The 24,485-nt window shown below is 35.1% G+C and overlaps 1 protein-coding gene across 1 annotated transcript in view; it reads right to left on the bottom strand.

Moving 5' to 3' along the window:
• Positions 1–207: 207 nt before the first annotated feature.
• Positions 208–24,485, bottom strand: part of uba7 (ubiquitin-like modifier activating enzyme 7) — a 34,338-nt gene continuing 10,060 nt past the window's right edge. The window contains exons 19-25 of the mRNA XM_043242950.1: positions 23,732–23,930; positions 23,153–23,244; positions 19,375–19,467; positions 18,869–19,060; positions 3,159–3,260; positions 2,196–2,287; positions 208–1,378 (exon numbers count right to left, since the gene is read on the bottom strand). Of these exons, the coding sequence (XP_043098885.1) occupies positions 1,246–1,378; positions 2,196–2,287; positions 3,159–3,260; positions 18,869–19,060; positions 19,375–19,467; positions 23,153–23,244; positions 23,732–23,930 (903 nt within the window). The 3' untranslated portion in view covers positions 208–1,245. The remainder of the gene's footprint in view (positions 1,379–2,195; positions 2,288–3,158; positions 3,261–18,868; positions 19,061–19,374; positions 19,468–23,152; positions 23,245–23,731; positions 23,931–24,485) is intronic.

Genomic DNA, 24,485 nt, shown 5'->3' with positions numbered 1-24,485 from the left:
ACTGAGGACAATGTGAAAAGCAAAAAAAAAAAAATTCTTCATATGTATAATCTCTCAAGGCTTGTTGCTTTTTATAAATAAGCTGCAACTGAAATGAGACACCAATTCATTTTATTAAAGAATCAGAATAAACAAATCTGAACAACACCAAACAGCTCATATACGCTAATATAATATGCAATATGCAAATATTATACTTCATTTTTAAAAGTCCGTAATGAAGTGACTCATGGAATGCTCTCTTCAAAATAACTCAACTGACTATTTTATTTTATTTTTTTTTATATTTAGAATTTTGCTTAAATTTGAAGGCTTGACACAGGAATATGCCAGAAAGAAAAAGGCCCAGCTGTCAAGTCTTTTTGTGAATGTGAGCCACTGCCGTAACGTGATTAGGACTGAACGCACACAGATGTGTTTAAAGGTGATTAAATTAATGAACTGAAACAGACGCAGCTGATTTGGGTCTCTGGCTCTGCTCTGGGAGTGTTTTCATGATAATAGTGAGGCGAGGGGTGGGTGGTCATGAATGCATAACAAAGGGATGAGGGCAGGAATCAACAAACCACAGGGGTCACTTTGATACAGGACACAAAGTATTTCTTTTAAACATGATAACAGAAAGCTATTTTACTTGCAGACAGAAAATTGTCATTCTTCTCAAAAAAAAAAAAAAAAATCCAGTTCAAGTTTTAAACTGCAAAATATTCTGATCTGTTTACTTGAGACTTTTTCAGTGTTGCTAACACTTTACAAGGCGTCGTTTGTTAACATTACTTAACATTAACTCTAAAAAAAATGCAATAGAAGTATTGTTCATTTATTTCAATGTGTATTAATCCATTTTTAAAATCAAAAGGTGTTGGTTTAACATTAATGCATTGTGCACTGAACAATGAGCAACTCTATTTTAACTAACCAAAATAAAATAAACTCTTTATAATTCTAAGTTAATAAAAACAATATTTCCATATTTGATTCACAATTACATGTTGCTGTTTCTTTGTAATTATAAATAAATTTTAATATTTTTTTTCCAGTGTAGTAAATACATTAATGTCAACAGAAGATACCTTTTTGTAAAGTGTTTTTACTTAGTTTTTTATGCAGTGCACAATTTCGCATGATTTTATGACTGTTCAACATATTAATCTAGAATTAAAGGTACTTTAGAGTATTTTACTATTTGAGAGCAGTTGATAGCAGATCTTATTGTTTGTGAAGGTAAGGCTGCGGTCTCCAGCATCACCTGAGCAGGTATCTGATGGGTGGGACCCTCTGGCAGTCCTCGTCCTCTTCAAACGAGGGAACGATCTCCAACATCTGCTGGTGATCTGGAATCTCACGCTTGGTTGCGGTGCGTACCAATTCACTCATGCTGCACAAACAATAAGTTCATCAATGAGTAAAAATGCCACTTTTCTTTAAGACTAAATCAAAGAAAAGCTTTATAACCAGCATTATCTTCTTTAGGTAAGATACTGATACATTAAGAACAGTTGCTGTGAATTAATGTAGAGTGTTTATTTATGTAAGGGTGTGGTATGGACTCGCTCATAATTATAGAGGAACAGGAAGGTCACATTTATGCCCAAGTAACATCGGCTATGTTGAGAATGAAGTACTTGCTTACTGCACAGTAACTATAGTGCATTGAAAAAAGTGACTGCATCACTTTTTGATCAAAATACAATAAAACATTTAAATATTACTGCAAGTGTAACTTCTATGCTGTACCAAACTTCGGAAAGTTTTTACATGCTTTTGCATCATGTCAAATGTTTCACAGAAATGTATATGGAGAAACGGCAGGAGACACAGGGTAATAACCCCCTCTTAATTTGTCCACTGAGACCAATTTTAGTTTCGGCAGGAAGAACCCGTGCATAACCCTGAGATCTCTCAGCAGACTGATGTTAGATGCACACAGATGCATGCAGAGGGGAGTGAGGGGTTAATGAAGGCGCGTGGCTTTAAATGGCAGTTATGCTGGAAAGCCTTAGGAAAATCCCCGTTATCCCAAAATAAACACTAGGGGACAAAAATTTTCGAAATCTCTCAGTCTAGACAGATGTAATGACATTGCTTTAGAATTCAGGTTAATATTATGCAGGTAAACATTGAATATAACACATACAATATTAATTCAGAGTGCAATGTTTCCCTGAATAACAGCTGCATGTCGGCATACACACCTTAGCTTCAGGCGATCAGAATGATCAGAGAGGTCGCTGTACAATATAGCAGTGCCATAATACAGGCCGGTGATGCTCAAATTATGCTTTTCCTGAAATGAGAAAAAATATTATTTCAACAGACACTATGCGCAACCGCAAACATATGTCACTCAATATGTGTGTTCATTAGTGCTTGACATTAACACCATGCTAGCCCGCTAAATGCTGGTGGAATTTTATATACAGTAATAGTACTCTACACTAATACTAGTAGATTTTTTTGAAGGGGCAAGTTTAAACTAATTAAAACATCTAACTTCACCGACATTTCGGTGAGAATGATTCTGATTTTATTACATTCAGTGCACTGTGATTAGTAAGATAATGAGTAACAACAAGGTAATGCTCACGTAGCTTGTCTATGTAGAATCTCATGGGGAAGTCAAAACTATTTAATGCAACATTTTTTTTTTTATGTAAGAAATCAATACTTTTATTCAGAAATGATGCATTCAGTTTGGCCAAGAAAAGAATCTACTAAAAATACTAAAAATGTTAAATGAATCAGTATATTAGCAGCAGATCGGTATATTAGAATGATTTCTGAAGGATCGTATGACACTGAATACTGCAGTAATGATAAATAAATTCTGATTTGATTCACAAGACTAAATTACATTTGAAAATATATTCAAATAGAAAATAGCTATTTTTAATTTTTTATAATATTTCACAATATTACAGTTTTACCTGTATTTTTAAACAAATAAATGCCTTGTTAAGCGCAAAAGACATCTTTCAAAACCATAGAAAATCTTACTGACCCCAAACTTTTAAATGCGTAAGCATGCACGGCACAGAGAAATTAGTTCTAGTTCCAAAGAAAAGACAAAGAAGGTTTCAAAAACTGGTGTGAGACTGAGTGTGAACGGTATCTGATGTCTTTTAAGTGTCTGATGTTGACAGCGTGTGTGCTTTAACCTTAATGTGTTTCAGCAGTTCCTCCAAGGTCATTTCCTTTTGACCCTCACGCCGGCCCTGCACCAGGAAGTCGTCCCAAAGAGAGTACCGCTGCTTTGCGACCTGAAGACAGACAAGACACACCGGCTCTAAAACACATGCACATGTTAACAAACGTTAACGCACATCTGCACTCTCAGGTGAGGTTATAGGCTAGTTCTCCCATGCATTCTACCTCTACCTCACTATCCCGACCAGGTCTGCATGAAGTACATAGATGTGGCGTTAACAGCTGATATAGATCTTGTTATCCCTGCTGACACATTTGCGGCTCATGTCTTAGACGTCAAACACAGTTCAGGTCAGAGGTCATATAACACCAGAAACAAGGTAAAGAGCAAACAGCGAAAAAAAACAACCATTTCTTATATTTATTTATAAACTAAGGTTTGCAAGGAGTTTTGGTCTTTTCTCACTTAAGGCTCTAGACTAAAAAAATGTTGCTTCTCACAAGAACCAACTCGCTTAGAATAATACTAATCCTGAGGCATATTACAGTTGCTACATTACAGTAAATTTTAGGCCCAGTTGCGCAAGTTTGTATTATTCTGTGCATCAAAAATTGATGAAGAAACTTCACAAATAATTACAAAGACGCAGCAGGTCACAGAATGAATTAAACATGTAATTGTGAAGAAACACTGAAATACTATTTGCTAGCACAGCATAGTAGTAAAAAACGTTTTTTTTACAGTATATACCGGTAAAAATTAATAAAGGAACATACTACAAACATCTCATTTACAAACATTTGTTGCAGATTATAAATTATGAATGATAAATTCAAGGACTGTTCAAAAAGTGTTCCTGAGATGCAATGCATGAAGATTTTATGACAGCTATGGAAAGAGGAAGTTCGGTCCTGCTCAATAAAACAGATCCATGTCTTGACTTGATCTTGCTGACAACATTTCAACATACTGCGTGTAGAAGTATGCATAAACCTGCTAAAAATACACTGCTGTCATGTGATCAAGTACAGCACTAAATACAGATCCCACAGCCAGGCCTCAAATTCCTCCAGGAGCAAAGGATCTTTGATAACTTTTATGGCTCTGTACTCTTACTGTATGAGGAAAGTGACTCATCTGCATTTAATTTAATTTTCTCCCAAAATTAAAAATAACTTGGAATTGATTACATCTCCAGAGCTACCAATGAGCAATTAAATTGTCCTCTGGCTTAATTAATTTTACCACCAACCTGAGACATAAAAAAACTGTTTTTTGCCCTCTGCTTGACTTCACTGTGTGTGAAATACATGGATTTCATTTGTTCATCCTGGGTTCATAATAACGATAATAATAAACTAATACCATAGCATAAAAGTACCATAGAAATACCATGTTTCTGGACGACATAACATTCTCTAAAGAAATTAGGACTTTTATGCACATATCATGAAAATGATAATTGCAGAGTGCCCAGATGTGTGTGTGTATATATATATATATGTTTTTTATAAATATTTTGAGCTTACCATTGAATACAGTAGACTGTATATATTATTAGATTGTTATTACAAGTAAAAATAACTAGATATAAATAGAAATCTACTGTAATATTAACAAACACTTTAACTTAATGTCGCTTTTGATATATTTTTATCAATGAAAAAAATATATATATATATATTACTGACCTCAAACTTTTGAATGGTAGTATATATTGAAGTTATCTAACCCAGTATCATAAAAAATGTCCGTAGCATTGTATATAATGGTATAATTAAAATCTTTAAAAATCTTGCCAGGGCAGATATCACTGTCCAAAAGTGGTAGGGGTCAAGTTCCCTACCCAGTCCTGAAAATAGCAGGACCAGCATATGTTTTCAACCACAGTAATTTGAAAACCAATCAATTTGTCATGCTGTGCCGACACCGACCACATTGCAGTGAATCCACCAGATATATCCACTCCACCCAATCTGCGGCTAAACCTCACTTTTAGAAGTTGGACTTTCCCTCACACTGCTTGCGTGCTGATATCTGTGATCCTGCATGGCGACTTCGTCTTTGACTACTTCGTTGGTTAATATAAGGTTGAAGCAAATAAAGATATCATATGCTATACATAAAAAATGCAATCATTTCAAGAACGGATGAAGCCTCAATGCATGCTAAGGCATTCTAACAAAGTAGGGGTCAATCTGGCCGCAAATGAAAGGGAGGGTATATTGACAGCGTTAAGTTCTCAGTGGGAGGGTTAAAAATAAGCATAGTAATGTGGAAACCCATTAGTCTGTAGGAATGATGTAAATCCTATTTGAAGAAGTCTAAGCCAGTAGAAAGCCTCATGAGATCCAATAGTTTGTGCCATAAACCTTCATAATCCCATCACTTGATTATATCAGTGTTGTGGTGCCACACGTCTTAATGCTTGACTTATCTACACTACTGTTCAAAAGCCTGAGGTCAAAACACCACTGATAAACACATTATGGGCACCAGAGACTGGGACTTGGCTGGGATCTTTTTATTGTTCTCTCTGTTAATTTTAAAGGGGTATTATGCATAGTCTATGAAGTAAATGCTTGTCTTTAAAATGCGATCAGTATGTAAATGTTTGTCTTCAGTAAGGATTTTTTTGTAAAGAAATTACTTTTACTCAGCAGTGACACATTCATAGTGATAGTAAAGATATTAATAAAGTTAATTTCGATTTTGAATAAATGCTTTTTTTAAGCTAACCGTTCACCAAAGTATCCTTAAAAAATGTGATGGTTTCTGCAAAATTATAAAGCAACTATAAATCAGATTTGTGAAGAATCATGTGACGCAAAAGACTGGCGCAATGATGCTGAATATTCATCCTTGCATCACATAAATTAATTATGTTTTAACATATATTTAAATGTAAATCGTAATAATATTTTACAGTAATACTGTTTGTAATTTTTTGAGGTCAGTCAGTTTTTTTGTATTTTTGACCAAATAAACATTTGTAAGACATCTTTCAAAAACACAAAAAAACCGACTGACCTCAAAAAATAGTGTACTATTACATGATCTAAATAGATGCTTACACTTCAACAAACAAACATTAAATATTCAAGAAGTAGTCATTCAGCACAAGCTTTTAACACATACATCAATGTCTTTCTTGTGTCTCAGTCACTTGTTTTAAACACAATGAAGCCTCCAAGCTCTAAAATCACAAATAAAGCTTTAAATGAAGAGACAAACAAAATATAAAGCCAGAAGAGAATTGTTGAATTGTTGAGAAATTGTCTTTATACCAAAACCACTTGTTTGCTCACTGGGGGTCTTAAGACATTACTCTATACAAATGGCTTTAAAACAATATCATTATAAATTCCAATGGTTCCTCTGAGTTTTTATTATTGAAATGCAGTATATCTTTCACAGAGCGCTGTTCTGTTGCTATAGTCCATGGAGGATGAAACTATGAAATTCTGGGCCAAACATGTGAGGTCATCACTTTCAGAATGGAGCTCGGCCAACATTCTCATCTGTTCTTCATAAACTCTATCACAGGCTGCATTGTAAACTGGGCTTTTTCCCCACTCAACATGTGTCTCTGCTGTGTTCATGCCATGGAGAAGAATTCGAAAGAACACACAACTGTTCGACAACATGTTTTGAGGATTGCATTATGAATGCATTTACCAACTAGAAAATATGAGTGACTCCAGCACGTGTTAAATGTTAAAGGGAGTACATACAAAAGACCTCGTATCTAGCGGCCGGCAAACGGCCGAGAGTTGAGTAGAGGCTTGATAGCAATTGTTGAGCGACTGCTTGATGTGGCCTGCAACACAATGGTTGATTCTCAGAGACAGGAAGCTTGACGCAAAGGGTGCAGCATGATAAGTCGCCCCTTCCTGAATGTGGAATAAAAATGGAATTGCTCACGTCCTCTGAGGTTCAGGGTAGAAAGAATCTTCGTTAAAACTACAACAATGGATTCATTTTGATACGCTACACTTCTGAAACTGTTCAGGAGTTTTTCAGCGCCGTAAGAAGAGTGTAGAATAAGATTTTGTTGTTAGGGAACCTTTAGAATAAGTTGTTATTTTGTTATCAAATACTTCAGATAAACCTGCCTTTAAATAGCACATTAAAACATGCCGTAAAAATGAGCTGACTGGACGCCTTTCAAAATCAGCCAGACAAGTACTTACTTTCTAAGTGGATAGTTCATATAGGCCAGAATGAGGTGAAACATTTTACTTCATCATGATAGTCTGGCTGGGCAAAAATTGCATTTGTTCATTTTTTATGAGTAGATAAGAGTACAATCATCTTTTCGAGTGTGCTAATGGTAATCTGTATGATGTTTGGGAAATTACAATTCATCTTATGATGGTCTTTGAAAGTCCAAATCAGTGTGTTGAATCACCCACAAAAGTCCAGTGTGTGTAAACTGAAAGGCGTAACTGAGGAAACACGTGGCCTCGAACAAACAGATGAACATGAACAATCCATTTCCTCTGGAGCTGTTTAACTCTGTTGCTACAGTATAAAAGCTATCAGCTGATTTGTCCATGCCACTTCTTTAACGTCATGCAAAAGGGGATTCTAGCCATGAAATGAGTGCTTTTGCGTAACTGGTGTCTCCAAAAGTCAATTTGTGGCCTGAGGGGCAAAATATGGCAGCCAGCTGATACACAATGCCCAGACAAAAAACAGCTTGAAATGGGCACTAGGGATTGAGACCTAGCTGGAATCTTTTCATCAGGTTTTTTCTAAGTTAAGGGTGAAATAATATTTTGCATGGTCTTTGCTGCATAAATGATTTTGTCCGTTAAATGCTACACTGACTTACATTAATGGTAAAAGGAGAAAATGCGTGCATGAAAAATTGCAGTGGTATTTAAAAAAAATCACTACTGTTCAAAAGTCTGGAGTGAATAAGTCTTTTGGCTAAAAAAGAAATTCACTTATTCAGTGAGGATGCATTAAATCAATCAAACTTGTCAGTTTTGCACAAGATGTCGATTTCAAATTTTTAAAATTTACTTTATATTTTATATGAATGATTTTCAGAATGATTTCTAAAGGATCATGTAACACTGGAGTAATGATGCAGAATTTTTTTTAAATAAAAAACACATTTTAAAATGTAATAATATATCACCACATTACTGTTTTAGTGCATATATGGTGCATTTGAATCCATAAATGAAGGCTTAGAGCAAAGAAAAAAAACAAAACAAACAAAAATCAACTGACCCCAAACTTTTGACCATTATTGCATGCTGTGAAGCATCCACATTTCTACTAAACATCAATGCAGATAAGTGTGTAATATTCTACAGTAAATCAATGATTTTTGTTTATGCGTTAAGTTAGGTACCATTTGCACAGTTGTTTTGGGTATTTCCAATTCTCTTTCATCAACAAAAACAAGACTGATTGCTCTACTAAAGGAGCTTCAGAAAAAAGTGAGACAGCTGAAAGTGTGTCTGCCGTTAGGAAATGATTATTGATCTGGATCGTACATGAGCCCCCTGGGGAGAAAAACTGAGGGACAGATGGCCATCACCGAATCTATTCTGAAGGACCTTTCTTGATGTTTGACCACAAGAATAAACAAGATGTCAAAGTGATGCATTTTAACACAAACAATGGCCTCAAAAAGTACATGGCCACTTAAGTCAGACTTAAAAAGTATGAACATCGTTGCACTGGATCATAAAACATCAAAGCAACTGCATTTATGTTCAAGGTGCCATAACCTCAGTTTATAAGCAAAATAGTTGATAAAAACCTTCATGCATCCTACTTTAATAACCAAAACACCAACCAATTGAAAGACAAAAATAACAAAGAAAAGTGAAGTTAGTTGAAAAAAACTCAGACTGTCATGTGATACAATCACATTTAAACAGTTTTAAATACTTTTTGGGCCAATTGTATACAGCAAAATCAGATACCACTGTCTTCTGAATATCTCCTTCTAATCTCCTTAAACTCATGCATATCCCCTTCTGGAACAGAGTGGGGTAACAAAGAATGGAGAGGGGTGACAGCATGGCAGGCCATCTCCAGAGGGTTTGACACTTACACTCCAACTATAGCCCTTCCTACAAAAGGCCCATTGACGTGTTAAAAAGTAAACAGAAGTCTGGCTCATTGTTCTGCCAATGAACCGCTCCCCGACTGACGACGTGCCAGAAGGAATCAGTCAATAGAGTTTGTTTCTTACAAATGGTGCATTCTGTTTGAGTGTCCCTTTGACTGACACACACAAACACACACACACACACACATCACAGCCCATGCAGGCCTGTGCTGAAAGGGTATAATTCTCCTTGGAGTAATCACTGGTCCCATAAATTCAGAAGCCTAATCAGTATTGTCACATAAGTACAAGACGACACGCTTTGAGTTCAGTGTGTTTTTACAGTTTTTCCTTGTTCGACTCGCCAGTGCAATGAATACGTCTGAATAGCCTGCTGATTATGATCAATAATTGTTTCTGTGCACATCAATATCATTGATTGGCTTCTATTAGACAGTCCAGAGGTCACGGGTGTCATCGTGTTGTGTAATGTAATAGGATTGTACTACACTAGTCACACATTGGCACAACAAGGGCATCTGGAATCACAGATGTTTGAATAAATAGTTTCCTTAAAAAAATTTAAAAGTGGAGTTACAATGTTAGAATGTTGATAATATTTGCATATTGTAATATTTCACAAAAAACTGATGTACAATTCATTTAATTATAATTATTATTTTTTTAAATTACAAATAAAACATTTTGAATAAAATGTGTTTTTAATCCAGCGTGTTGCTGTTTATTTGTAATTGTTTTGTGAAATTTGCTAGAATTGTTTCTGTACCATTTTTTTCCAGTGCATACTTTAAATGATTATTTAATGATTATAAGTTTTGCACGAAAATACTATTACAGCCTCTATACTTAAATGTAACATTTGATTCAATGTGTTACTTGACATTTCTTTGTAACTAAATTTTACTAGTAATTTCTGAATGAAAGTTATTGTCAGTGTACCATTTAAATTATCATGGTACATTTTACTATAACCTTGTTATATAATTCGTTATAAATGGCATATAAGGTTATAAGTGGTTACGTGAAATGCTGGTAATGTTTGGCCTCGACTGATATGGCTGAGTGAAAGCTGAGGATGGTGAGGAGAGTAAGCAAACAGTCAGGAAATGTCTGGTGAGGCCTGGAGGTGTCTGGACTCAAGGGTCAACAGTGATGTTTTCATGCCTAAAGCTAATACAATGACGTCTGTATATCAAGATTAGACAATAAAAATCCAGCTGCCATGCATTTTTGTTTTGGGATGACTTCTGCAAAGAGCAGAGTAGATGCTAACATTAACAAAGTGTACCATGGTATTATCATGAGAACACAAAGCTCAATGAAATACAACCCTGATCGAAACATTTGCTTGTTTACATGGATTCCTGACCTATCAGTGCAACTGACACACATATTTTGAGATAAACTATAAGTAGGAACAATAGCACAGTTGAGTTATGTTTCCCTCTTTCACGAGTTACAGTTCTGCTTTCCATGCTTTTGATGTTTTGTTTATGAAGAGACTTCAATGCGTACACAAGACAGTAAATGACACTTCCCATGTTCCAAAATTAAAATGATGTGATCTTTCCAGCTGTACATATGCATGGGTAGAGAACTAGTGCTGAATAACAGACGAAGCAACACATGGTCTTTCCATTTGTGAGCGAGAGCAGCTGCCATGAATGCATGTCTACGCGAATTGGCAGTCAGCTAAAACGCTTTTAAAACATGCTTTCTTGAAAGATGGTTTTTGTAGAAAAAAGATTAAGTAAATAAATAAATACAATATTCCGAGTATGTTATCACTAAACAAATTCTACTTTCTCCTCATAAGACATTACAAGCACAATATACTGATAACAAATTCATAAATGCATATACAAAAAAAGTATTCGACTTTAAGCCAATAAGGCGTACCATTTATTTCTTGGGATCTCCAAAGCATATAATTTGGACAAGATTTAAGCATCAAATTCATGATCAATAAAAATGTATCATCCGGAGCATTCCAAAGAATTCCAGTTATCTGATGGAATTACAGTGAATTTGCACGGCAAGGAAACACTCTCCATTTCCTCAACGATTACTCTGCAAGATAATGTCTTTTCATTTATGGCCACGGCATTAATCTACATGTGACTGTGCCAAATCTGTTTCAAGACATTACCACCAGTGCTTATGGGTAGTTTATATGCATTATTAGGTTTCAAATGCATTTCACTAATTGTTATGCATAAGTAGGCAGTCATTGGCTTTAGTGAAAAAAGTCACTTTGGACATATGGAGTCACAAACAAGTCACAAATGAAGTACTAAGGCTCTAATAAGGTCAGATTTCAGATTTTTCAGCAGAGCACTCAGTAGCTTGAAATATATGCCCTGTAGGAATGAAAAGTAGAATCTTAAATACTACATAATCTGTCATTATAAAGAAAGCCAAACCAATCAAAGATGGTTTGTAATTTGCACAAATCTTGAAAGAAAAAAGCCAACCAACCAACTGCTGACAGTCTTTTAATCATTATACAAGTACAGGCAGATACACATTTCATGTAGCGAGCAGAACTTTTTAAACGCTGTATATTTCATTGCAGTCTGAGCACATCACAAGTTAAAGACACTTCATCTGGTGAGAAGTGTGATACTGAGCTCTGGTGTTTCCACAGACAAGCCCTGCCAATTAAGCATACTGTGGCTTTTACGGTCTAGCTTGGATTCTTGGGGGACATGTTTGCACGGAAAGCATCTTAATCGAATAAGTGTTTTCATGTGTCTGTTTAATGGACAATTCCTTTACTTTCAGCAAATGGCATTGCATTGCTGCACTGATGAGCATCATAGACACAACAAATGCCAGCAGACTAAACAGCTTTTTTTACTTTCTTCTCACAAGGCATTATCATCAAATTCTACTGATAGCACACCAGCCATGCCTCCCAGCAACAAAACAGCCTGGATTCTGAAACTGTAATTAAACGTGTTGATTTAACAGACAAATAAACATATCATTTGAGGATGTTGTATACAGATTCCTTATTTACTTTCTTAACACGCATTCCTGGCTTTATTGTAAATTATCAGTGTATGACTTTCCAAATAAATATTTCTCTTGAAGGCAACAAAGTGTATATTGATTGGAATCTCTAAAACATGCAACTCGACTAGGATTACGCATCAATTTTAGGATTAATCTATCGCTCTCGTATTTTCTCTCAGCATTTTCTATCAGGTACACACATGGTTTCTTAGTCTAAGATTAGCTAATCCAAACCAGAACTTTCCCATCTAATTTAAAGACTGATTCCAGAGGCACTGCTGCACATGGAGGGAGAATTATGGGAAAGCTCGTCTTTCCTGCACTCAACACTGTGGGTAATGAAAATAACGTGTGGCCTGTGGTCTGATTGATCCTGACTACCAACGAAAAATCATTGCTGGGAGAAAAAGTTCAGAGTCAAGGCTATTGGGATCACTGATGATGGGCATATTTCGTCAAAGTCTGTCACGCTTTGAACCTTTACTTGTCAAGAACTGTTCACTTAGACAGAACGGTACCATATGCAAGACATTTGACTGCCTAACCTAAGTGAAATAACTGATACCACAATAATAGCCTGAAATAATAACTGCTATCCATCTATCCAACTATCCTTCTATTTTTAGCACCAGGAATAGTTTATATGATTTAACCCTCTTGGTGTGGTCTTGTGAAGGCAAGCCATGACACAATGCACGGCTCTACTATATGTGCCGTATGAAGAACGGCTTAATGATTTCACCATGCAGACATATGGAAAGTATGCAATATGCTGTTACTTCCAAAGCAATTACTTTAGATGGCCACACGCAATTTTTGGCAAACATTCTGGTGCATGTCTATGAAAAATTGCCATTTTGTTTGAATGAAAACCAGAGGGATTTCTGTGCTCACTCAACCATACAATTGTAATAAAAAAGTTTTGAAGATCAGAGAAGAAGAAAGACTCAAGGGTAAAGCAGTTAAAGATTAAAGCTAGAAAACTGATGGCGATACTTTAAACAACTTTAATTAGGCCTGTTTTTAAGTAGGGGAGTACTAGAGGTGTAAATTCAATAATTCATCAACAGTTAAACAACAGATGAATATGTTTTCAGGCCTGATTAATCATTGCGTGCCGATTTACACTTGACACAAAATGCAGCATTGAGACTTTACTGCAATCAAACCTCATCTGCTCAAAAGACTGCATTTACTGAATCAAAAATGCAGTAAAATCAGCAAAATATTATTACAGTTTAATATAATTATTTTCTTTTCGATGTTCTTTAAAATTTAATTTATTCATGTGGTGCAATGTTGAATTTACAGGTTTTTATTACAGGTTTAGAAATTATTCCAATATGCAGGTTGGCTGCTCAATAAGCATTTATTATCAACGTTGATATTCATATGACTTTTAAAGGAATTTTTGATAAATAGAAAGTTTTAAAGAACAGCTTTTATTTGAAACAGACAAATGGAAAGCCTAAATTGTATTCGTTATCACTCAAAAAGAACTCTAGTACACATTACGGGAAGCATTAGCAAGTCTATTCCATGCTCTGTTCTTATCTATAAATTGTGCATGGCCTCAAATTTTGCAATACATTAAACACGCGCATCATCCTCCTTAACCCTTCATCAAGATGTCATCATGTAAAGTGGTTAGGATGCTGTGTTTGTGCATCGTTAACAAGGCAAAGCTTTAACCAAAACCAAATGCCCGCTGATGAAGATATACGCATTTCAGCTCTATTGTCACTGCAGATTATGCAAGTGAGTGCACTCTACAGTAAACACAGAAGGAAAAAAGAATGAATGAATGAACATGTAAAGACTCAATGTTCTGAAACTCCATCTTAAAGAGGACGCATGAAAACAAAGAAGTGAGAAGAAGCTTTGGGATTGAGCAGATGGGCTTTCAAACCTCCAGTTCTCCCCCACAGCCTCCTTCTTTCTTACATGGTCTCTCTCTAAGAAGCTGTGAATGATTAAAGGAATAAAAAGGCAGCCGCAATGGAGCTCAAGAAAATCTGGTTCTAATAGAGGAGTTTCCTGCGATGGCAGGAAATAGCTGTCATTTCTGCAGGGTTCAATTTCTGCCTCCTCACTCTTTTCCTCTGTCGTCCTCTCTATTTCCAGCCAGTCATAATTCATAAACGGCCAAATAAAGTGCCAAATCCAAATAACAAACATGCCATATCCAAATAAATGCTCTTACCTTATAGCTTATGCTATAATTTTCTCCACTCTATTTGGACTTCAGCAGACACAACTACTTCATTATTTAAGTTCAAGAGAAAAAGTTCACAAAAATATTGAGCATGACAGCTATTTTTAATACTACTAATAATAAGAAATATTTCAGCAAATCTGCATATTAGAGTGATTTCTGAAAGATCATGTGACACTGAGTACTGGAGCAATGAGGCTAAAAATGCAGGAATAAATTCTATTTTGAAATAAACTGTAAATTGTTAAACAGTTTCTTCTTCTTTTGATATGTTTTTGATATGGTACTGAATCCCTATGTCATGAACAGCGTAAGATGACTTAACCGGGCAAAAATGTGTTAACTGTGGCTACAAGAAAGAGAAAGTCTTGAGTTATAATTATTAAAAGCGTTACAAGCACTGCCAGATGTTTGCTTCACCGCTGAAGACCCTGACATTAACACCTACAGGTGAAAAACCAAGCTGCCTGAAAAGCATGTTCAAACATGAATCTCAATTTTGTTTAAATTATAAGTACTGATTAACCCTGTAAAGACTGACACTGTTTTAGACCTTTAGTTCCTGTTTAACCATGTGGCCAAAGTACCTTTTGAGGTGGACGTTTCTATAATAAACCAATATGCATATAAATGCATCCAAGACAACATCAAAGATGGTACAGGTCTGAAGTGACATCCATACAAAATCTATAAATAAAAACTGACCTTGTGAGCAACTGTGACAGGGACAAAAAAGGTGGCAGTGGAGGAAAAGACTCACACTCAAATGAATGATGGAGACACAAGCATACCAGCATCCCATGATGATGACCGTCATCTAAAGGAAAACACATGCTGGTCTTTTCTGCAGGGTTACGACAGACAAAGTCTCATAAAACGCCATGAGAGGCTGCTAATAAGGAGCTGAAGTTTCCACAGCTATAACCCCAGCAAGCAGAGCACTAGGGTCTCACTTCAGATAAAATTTTCTTATTGTAACATTGCATGCTGGGACCATGGTAAAATACTGATGAATCATAGTCAGCGCACTACAGTACACTAAATGGATGGGTATCCACAACAAATATGGGCTTCTTTATGTTATTATACAGATTCTGCAGTTTAAATGGAAAGAAAAATTGAAGCCTCCGATTGTGAATATCAGTTTTATAACATACATAATTTATAGTCCTAAAACAAGGTCTGTAACACTAAACAAGAAAAGATAAACAAACTCGTCTTGAAAGTGCAAAAATAGTGGAGGCTTTAAAAAAGGATGTCCTTGGTAGAAAACAGGAAGCTACAAGCATATCCGTCTTTCCTCAGAGTAGATTTCTGATGACAGTTTCACAAGTGTATCTTTTTATATACTTGTGTGTGTGTGTGTGTGTGTGTGTGTGTGTATATATATATATATATATATATATATATATATATATATATATATATATATATTTAGAAGAAACCTTCTAGTCTGTGATCTGTAAAATTGTCAAAACTCTTTTTTTGTGACTATGTGACTCAAAAGTTAATTTAAGCAAGCAACTGACTGTTATGCATTACTGTTAGTCCAACCTGTCTCTCTCTCTTTGCGTTTATTTTCTCTAAATCCATGAAATGTTCCAACTGGATGCTGCGTGGCTGGAAAGGAGACATAATAGATATTTCCACAGCTCAATGTAATACACTGACAGCAGACAAAGCTCCATACGGTGACTACCGTATCACCGCCACAGTCTAAACAAAGATTTTAAAAAAATTTAAATATTAACTAATTGACTCAATGATTTGTTTTCCGCCATGTGACTGCATTCAAACAGTATCAGTATCACAAAATAAAGCGTGTTCAGGCTCAAACTTAACTAGTCCCATGTGTGGAAACTTTTCCGCACATCCTGTACTTGGAAAAGACTAGTGAACACTGTGCCAGTCATATGAAGAAGGTATGCAAACAAAACAAAAGGAATGGAAAAAGTGAAAGGAGAGATAAAGGGGGGGAAAGCTGAAAGGTTAAACTTCTAGACACAGTAATCCTGAAATGTTTTAAAACTACTGCTGTCGAATGATTGTGTGTACTCTGTATATTTATTATGTATATATAAATACACACACATGCATGTATATATTTAAGAAAAATATGTTTTTCTTTTTTATATGATTATACATTTAATATATATAGATATAATGATATTAATATAAATACTCATATAAAATACATATTCAAAATATATACTGTTTGTGTGTGTGTGTACTTATATAAACATAATAAATATACAAAGTATATTTAAAAATGTTAAATTTTTTTTCAAATTATCACAATTAATCGTTTAATAGCATCATTTAAAATACTTACACTTAAACATTAAGACACCATATGCACACTTTAAGCAAAATACAAATAGTTTTGAGAGAAAGGATGCTAACGAGAAACATTTATTCAATGTCTCTTTCAAATAAATGCTGCTCATTTGAACTTTCTATATTATGGTTTCTTAAGATAAGAAGCAGCACAACTGTTTTCCACATTGATAATAATACTTAATGTTTTTTTGCAATATTACTGTCTTTACTTAGCTGTTAATACAATAAATGCATCCTTGGTGAGTATAGGAGACTAATTTCGAAACATGTCTGAACCGTAGTTCAGATGTTGGTTAGAATTTCAATGATAAATCAACTGATATATTGTTCGAAATGCATACAAAAATATTGTGACACTTTGCTGAAGTTAATGGAACATGTTGACATATTTATGTGACGAACCACACCTGTGTGAACATGAGAAGAACGGACTGCAAACATCCACAAAAAATCAGTAAAATGGTCTAAAAGACATAATGCAGTTAGAAAAAACTTGTCCAGTTATTCTTACATCTGTATGGCTTTGGAGTCTAAATCTTTCTTAGGGCCGATGAATGTTCTTGCAACCCAAACAGTGTGTGTGTGTGTGTTAAATGTCTGGACACTCCAGAAGATGGTCACATCACACAAGTAACATGAGCTTGTGTGTTTCAAAGCCCAGCTCACCGCCTGTCCCCTAGGGTGAGAATTACCCTCAACTCTGACCCTGCACATGTTGGTAGAAACAACACTCCCCCCCATGTGTGGACGGCCGTGTCTGGGGTTAGCATTACGTCATCTGTGAAGTCTATCTGCACAAATCTTGGACCATTCAGTTGTTTTCAGTCTCTAGCGGTCGCTATAAACTCATAAGCACACCAGAATAAACTTAAAACTCCAGATTTTGCATGCACATTGTTGGCTGCTTTATATACACACGTGTCTGTCTGAATACTCTCTAAATCGGAACGTGTTCCCTTTGAAAGTGGAAGTCCCCTAAACTGTGCAAACGCACCAGACTGGCAGGTGAAGGTCTGCGGGGGTGAGTGTACAGTTACTAAGTGGTTTAAGCCCCTGAGGTTGAAAATAATTTCACTAAAGCCTGTAGTGATCCAGACCCAGACAGAAGACTGATGCTGTAGCCTTTCACCCCAACCATCACTCCCTACTCATCACCTCCGGCCCTCATGACAGAACTCTACCAGAGTAAAAATCACCTGTACTTCACTGCACGAGAGTAAAAATACACTGTAAAAATTTAACTCTAACAAACAACATATTAGTGTCTGAAACAAATTGCTTGAATAAAGAAAGATGCATTGATGATTTTTATGAATTTGATTGCTGGAGAACATTTGACTTATTTTATGTTTAATTCAATGCAAATTCTTTGTAATTAATTGTGAAATTTACTAGATATTTCTGAAAGAACTGTTTTTACACCACATTTGGTGTGAAAAGATGTTAAAATAAAATGGATAAATCTGATAATGAATATGATTAAATTTACTGAGATCTAAATATTAAATACATATTTATTATTTTTACGTTTTTATATTTTAATTTTGAAATATTAAATATTAACACTATATATATATATATATATATATATATATATATATATATATATATATATATATATATATATATATATATATATATATATATTTATATTTCATATAATATTTGATATATTTATATATTTATATATATATATATATAATTATGCTGTTTTATAAAAGCAATTAAGCTACTTGAAAGCATGCATTACTATGATTTTGGCCAATCCACATCGGTTAACAACCCTCTTTAATCATGGTAAAATTACTGGATTGGAGATGATTAGTGCTTTTTTGGTGATTAGTGCTTTAATAAATTATGTTAGAAAAAAGGGCCAATGCAGACGTACAGTCAATAAGCACATACCGCCATTTTTATATGTTGTATTCATCAGCTAAGAGCTCCTTAAGCTAAATGCACATAAAATAAAATATTAATAAACAGATTAAAGAGAAAAAGGCCTACACATTCACTCATTCAGACAACACCATATTAGATGATCATCACTTACTGTGTATGTCGGGGCCGAACAAGGACGTGAGAGGACAAAGTATTGGGTGGCCAGGTTTATATATGCATTGCGGTAGGATGTGATCTCCCGGTGACCCTGGACAAGCTTATAGAGCTCCAAACACATCAGCCCAGCGATTGCAGCTGTTGTTGTGGCGATCGCTGGAATAATGCGGCCAGCAATTAACTTGCTCTGCAGACGAGAAAAGGGATATATTTTACATAAATATGCACATCAGTACATACTGTACACAGTTTGTGAATTACAAATGCACGCTCTCGGGTGTTAATTAACCATTAATGGAAAGTAGTCCTGGCAAAAAAATAGCATCTGGAATGGAACTCTATGGTCTAATACTGTATAATCAAACGGTTTTCCTCAGGGTGTACTGTATATGTACAGGAACTGAGGACACAAACCCCTGGAGGGGAAAGTTGATCACTGTAGAGCTTGTCTCATAAACAAAAGCACTGTAGAGTTGTTTGAAAAAGACAATAGTCATTCACTTTGTGGCGGTCAGCTGTTGGTATATCGTAGTTCTCTGCCCTCAGGTTGGATGCTGCGACTATGTAGTCCATGTGGAAATTACTGTCATCATCCTGGAACACAAGAATAAAAAGAACATTTGGTAAAGTACAAACAACTGCATTGTTACGAGCGCTGACACATAAGGAGGGGTTTGCACAGAATATTCTTCCATTCGGTCCTGGATGTCTATGAATACATGCATCAGACTCACATCAGTGGTCACTGTACTTTTTATTATACATTTTTAAAGCAACTTATTATTCTATGATATTTACACTTCAAACACTAAATTAACATATATCTCTTTTTTGTCTTAAAAAGGCTTAACATCAGCTGCTGTTCTGCTTCATGTATATTGTAAATTTACTTAATAGTTATTTAATATATAATAGTATTTTAGACAAAACAAGACAAAAAAAGAGATTAAAAATATATAATATACAGTAAATATATAAAAATATATAAAATACAGTACTGTTTATTCTATTTTTTAATACACAACCTTGACGCTCTATTAATTGCATATTTATTCTCTAATTGCTAGTTTTTCTTTAAAACCTAACACTAGATTTCATTTTTGTATATTATATTGTTTCTTAAAAATTACAAATATTATGTTGTTTCTTTTTTCTATATTCTACCTAGTCTTTTTAAAAACAACAACAACAACAGCAACAAAAAACCTTGCTATGTGTATGCAAAATACTAAATGACTGCTAATTAACTGTAAATGTAAACTATATTTTTGTCCGTTAATAGAACAGGCTGAAACATTTACTGAAAACACCTTTTGATTGTCCATCAGCAGATCTTCACCATCTGTTTGTTCATTACCACGGGGCAAAAACAACGGAAAAAAAGACCTGTTGTGTCCGAAGTGTGATGCTGATTGCTATCTATAGTCTTGTATAAAACAAAAAAAAACAAGAAGAATTAAAAAACAGGAACAAGATATAGCCAGAGTTTGGTACAACAGGCACCAGAGAAACATGCGTCATTTTTAAACTCTGCTAGCTTCCTATTTTATTTGAATGTAAAGTTCCAGTGATACTACACATGATGTCACACAAAACCGCAACTGCTCCAAGTTTGCAAATCATATCCTCATAAACACAGTGGTCTTTTAAAAAATATGTCCATTAAATACCAAACAGGCCATTAAGCAAAATCGCAAGTCAAGAAGTTCGGTGTGACATTAGATCTTGCAGGAATGCTAGGATACACTGGTTTTGAGGTTTTGGCACTCTTCTTACACCCCAGGCACCGTAAGCACTACAAAGACTGTCAAGTATTGGGTGTGTTGGGGGCAACTGCGGGGGTGTTTGAGCGTAGTATATAATTTGGCAACCTGATGCCACCAGAATCCCCCAAACGCACATTCCACTGGAAAAACAAAACATCTGATCTGGCAAAGGATGCGTCATCGCTTAAAGTGCACACATACACTTGCACATATGATACAAACAGTGGGGCCCAAAGGTCTCAGACCCCAACAGAAATATTACTGTTTCTAAATTCATAGGATTCTTGCATTAAAAAGTACATTATCAGCCTAAAAAATATAAATTTATAATGTCTGAACTGTTTCCCTTTTCTTTAGGATGGATGCACGTAATAGTGTTCTCCAGCATCATTTGAGATTTTCCAACAAGCATCGTGTGCCAGGGTCAATATTGTCAACTAAAACTTAAACCGTTAAAAACATGTTTGTTATGCAAATCTGCTAATCGATGTTATTAATGTTAGCCGAATGCTTATATAGGCAAACATTATGTGAAAAAACTAGTTTTATTTCAGTGTTTCCAAGGCATTTTCAGTTCATTTAAACTAAAGTACAAAACTAAAAAAATTAAAAACTAAAATTTATGAAAATGCCTGATGTAAAGTTGCAATTGCAAGAAAAAACGTTTCAGATTTGTGAAATTAACAGGTCTTTTCATAAAACGTTCAAATTACATTAATACAAATGCAAATTACAAAAATGTATCTTTTAATGCAATTCTGAAAAAAAGGCTGAATTGTGAGATAAAGATTTTATTCATGGCCAGAAATAGGCTTTTGCAATATAGATGTATTTAAGCTATAACAACAAATAACTAATACAAATATTACTATTTAGTAATTAAATGCAATTATATTTAGTACAAGTTACTAAAATTCTAATTGCTAAATCTCTTATAAGTTCGAAATGGAATTAATTCAAAAACTAAAATCTAATTCAAAATATTAAATACTTTAATAATATATCAATGATACTTATTAACTTTTTTGAGCTAACTTTTGTTCTTCGTCATACCTATTCTATTGTCCAAATCGTTATTTTCACGTGTAAATAAAAGAAAATGCCAGATTTTCAATGTGGTTTCAGGCTTGTGGACGTTTCAGTACATTTATAGAGAAACGTTTGCCTAACTGTTGCCATATGAACGTTCCCAGAAAGATACCAGAATGCTTTCATCTTCAGGGAAAACGCGACTAAAGACAGAAGCAAACAGAAATGGAGAAATTGCTGTCCAGGTCAGACTTAAAGTCTGAAGAGATTGTGAAAATCAAAGGCAGATACATGCAGAGAAACACACAGACTGAGACTAATCCTCCTCCTAACAGAAAACACAGCCGAGATGTTGTTCAGAGACTGCTGCCCATTCAGTCTCCATGCGTGCGTGTGGAAGCCCATGTGTCATGCACTCACGACAAACGACAAAGAGATCACTGACTAAACCAGCGTGCATCCAGAGTTTTTCATAAGACTTTCTGTGTGTTGGACGCCCTCTTTCTGAGAAGCATGTCACAGCTGTGAGGATCTGTGAAGAAGATCTGTCTCAACAGAAAGGAAGACTGTTTTCTCTGGTCTTTAGTGGATGGAGCTGGTTATGGGTAGATGAAAACTGCAGTAGGGGTTGGCTGTTTTAGGGCTAATTTTGTGGTTGAATGAGACCTCCTACCTGAGAGTGGACGCCAACATGTCTGACTTTGCTCACTGCACATACCAAATGTGTGTATTTACAGAGGATGCCTACATTTTCAGGCATATTTTATGATTACAGCTGCTGAGGAATGATTGAAACAAAAATCACAATCATACCCATTTCATCAAATGTCTAGGTTGCCTTTCACTGTATAAAACGCTATTTAATGGGCAAAATATCTAAAATAACACCATTGATGTTGCTCCACAGTGCATGGGCGCTGTCAAAATTAGAATTTAAACAGCTGATAAAAATAAAAAAAATCACAAGTAATCACACTCCAGTGCATCAGTTGGATCTTGTGAAGCGAAAATCTGCACGTTTGCAAAAAAAAAAAAAAAAAAGATATTTTCAACTTATATCCATAATATTGCTCCTCCAATAAAAGGGATTTGTTTCAGGAGAGAAATACAAGCAAAATCAGTTCTAAACAACTATGTTGGTGGATTCTGATGTAAGAGGACAACAGTTTTTTACTGGATGAATTGTTATTATTGGTTATGGACTTTTTACTTCACTAAATGTTTGACTGGAGTCGTGTGTATTAACTGTGAAGTATTGTGATGCCTTTCTCAGTTTTATCAGAAGATCCATTGGTAAGAAAGTGATGAAATGCTACATTTGTTTTCAAAATCTCTTCCGATAAAGAAAGAAACTATACCGTATCTTGGATGGCCTGCAAGAGTGACTACACTGTGGGTACTTTTTTAAAATCAACTATTTCTTTAATGATACAAATATTTTTACGAAACAATATGTGAAAATCTACTTGACAAACACATGGTACCTTCTCAAACTCCTGTGGATGCATCCGGAAGCTTTTGTCCTTCAGCTGGATTTTGGACAGCTTCTCCTTTAACATCTCTAGCTTGACTTGGTCTAAGAGGCACAGTGAGGGATATTAGTGTTTAATGTTTAATAATATTTCTAGACTTAATTTTATTGCACATATATGACCCTGGACCACAAAACCACTCTTAAGTCACTGGGGTGTATTTGTAGCAATAACCCAAAAAATGCATTGTATGAGTCAAAATTATCGATTTTTCTTTTACGCCAAAATCATTAGGATATCATGTTCCATGAAGATATTTTTTAATTTTTTTTTTTAAATATATTGAATTTTAATTTTTGATCAGTAATATGCTTTGCTAAGAACTTAATTTGTACAACTTTAAAGGTGATTTTTTTTCAGTATTTTGATTTTTTTTGCACCCTCAGATTCCAGATATTCAAATGGTTGTATCTCCAAATATTGTCCCATCCTAACAAAACACACATCAGTGGTTAATTGTTCAGCTGTCAGGTGATATATTTTCACTTAGAGTTGGTTTTGTGGTCCAGGGTCACATATAAAAGATTTTACCTTCTTCTTTTCTCTCCTCATTTTCCTCTTTCAGCTCCTGGTCGGTCACTGCTATCTTTACACTAGATTTCGGGGTGAACTCGGGCACTTTTACTCCCCGCAGAATGCTCTGAATATCGGCATGATTTCTTGAGCCTGTAATGCCATAGATCTGCCCGTATAAATTGGCCGCCGCCACAATGAAGTCTGTATGGGTGGTCTATAAAACAAAAGAAAACAGCAATAATTTCAAATCAATATACTTCTACTGCATCTGGCAGAACAAAGGCAAAACTGTGCGTTTGTGTCTGATCCTGAGCTCAAGTGTGGAAAAACTTGCCATGGATCATAAACGTACATGCAAAGAAACAGAACTCCAGTGGTTCACAGGAAATGATGAAAGGAAAGTGTGTGGCGCATTCAAAAAAAAAAAAACACTTCCCAAAATGGGCTAACCTTTGAAACCACAGCATTCAAACAGACTGTTATGAGTTAAGAGGAATTCCTTTATTAGAGGAACACAAATCTTACCAAATGCTGATAACATGTGTAAAGAATCAAGACAATGGAAACAATGGGCCATAAAGGACAATAATGGTTACAGAATGGAATCATTTGCATATCAAGAGATATCTAATTTAAATACATAGGAGTTTTTCTTTATATTTTTTTCAGTTTATACATGTGTCTGAAAGGGTTTCTTTGGAAAGCATGACTTGTTTGCTAATGTGGGCACTGTGTGTTTACCTGTGCGAGTGTGTCTGTGACAGAAGTC

This window comes from Puntigrus tetrazona, chromosome 6, assembly GCF_018831695.1.
Source record: "Puntigrus tetrazona isolate hp1 chromosome 6, ASM1883169v1, whole genome shotgun sequence".
Taxonomy (NCBI): domain Eukaryota; kingdom Metazoa; phylum Chordata; class Actinopteri; order Cypriniformes; family Cyprinidae; genus Puntigrus; species Puntigrus tetrazona.
Note: the sequence above shows the minus strand (reverse complement) of the source record. Positions and strands in the feature narration are given on the sequence as shown.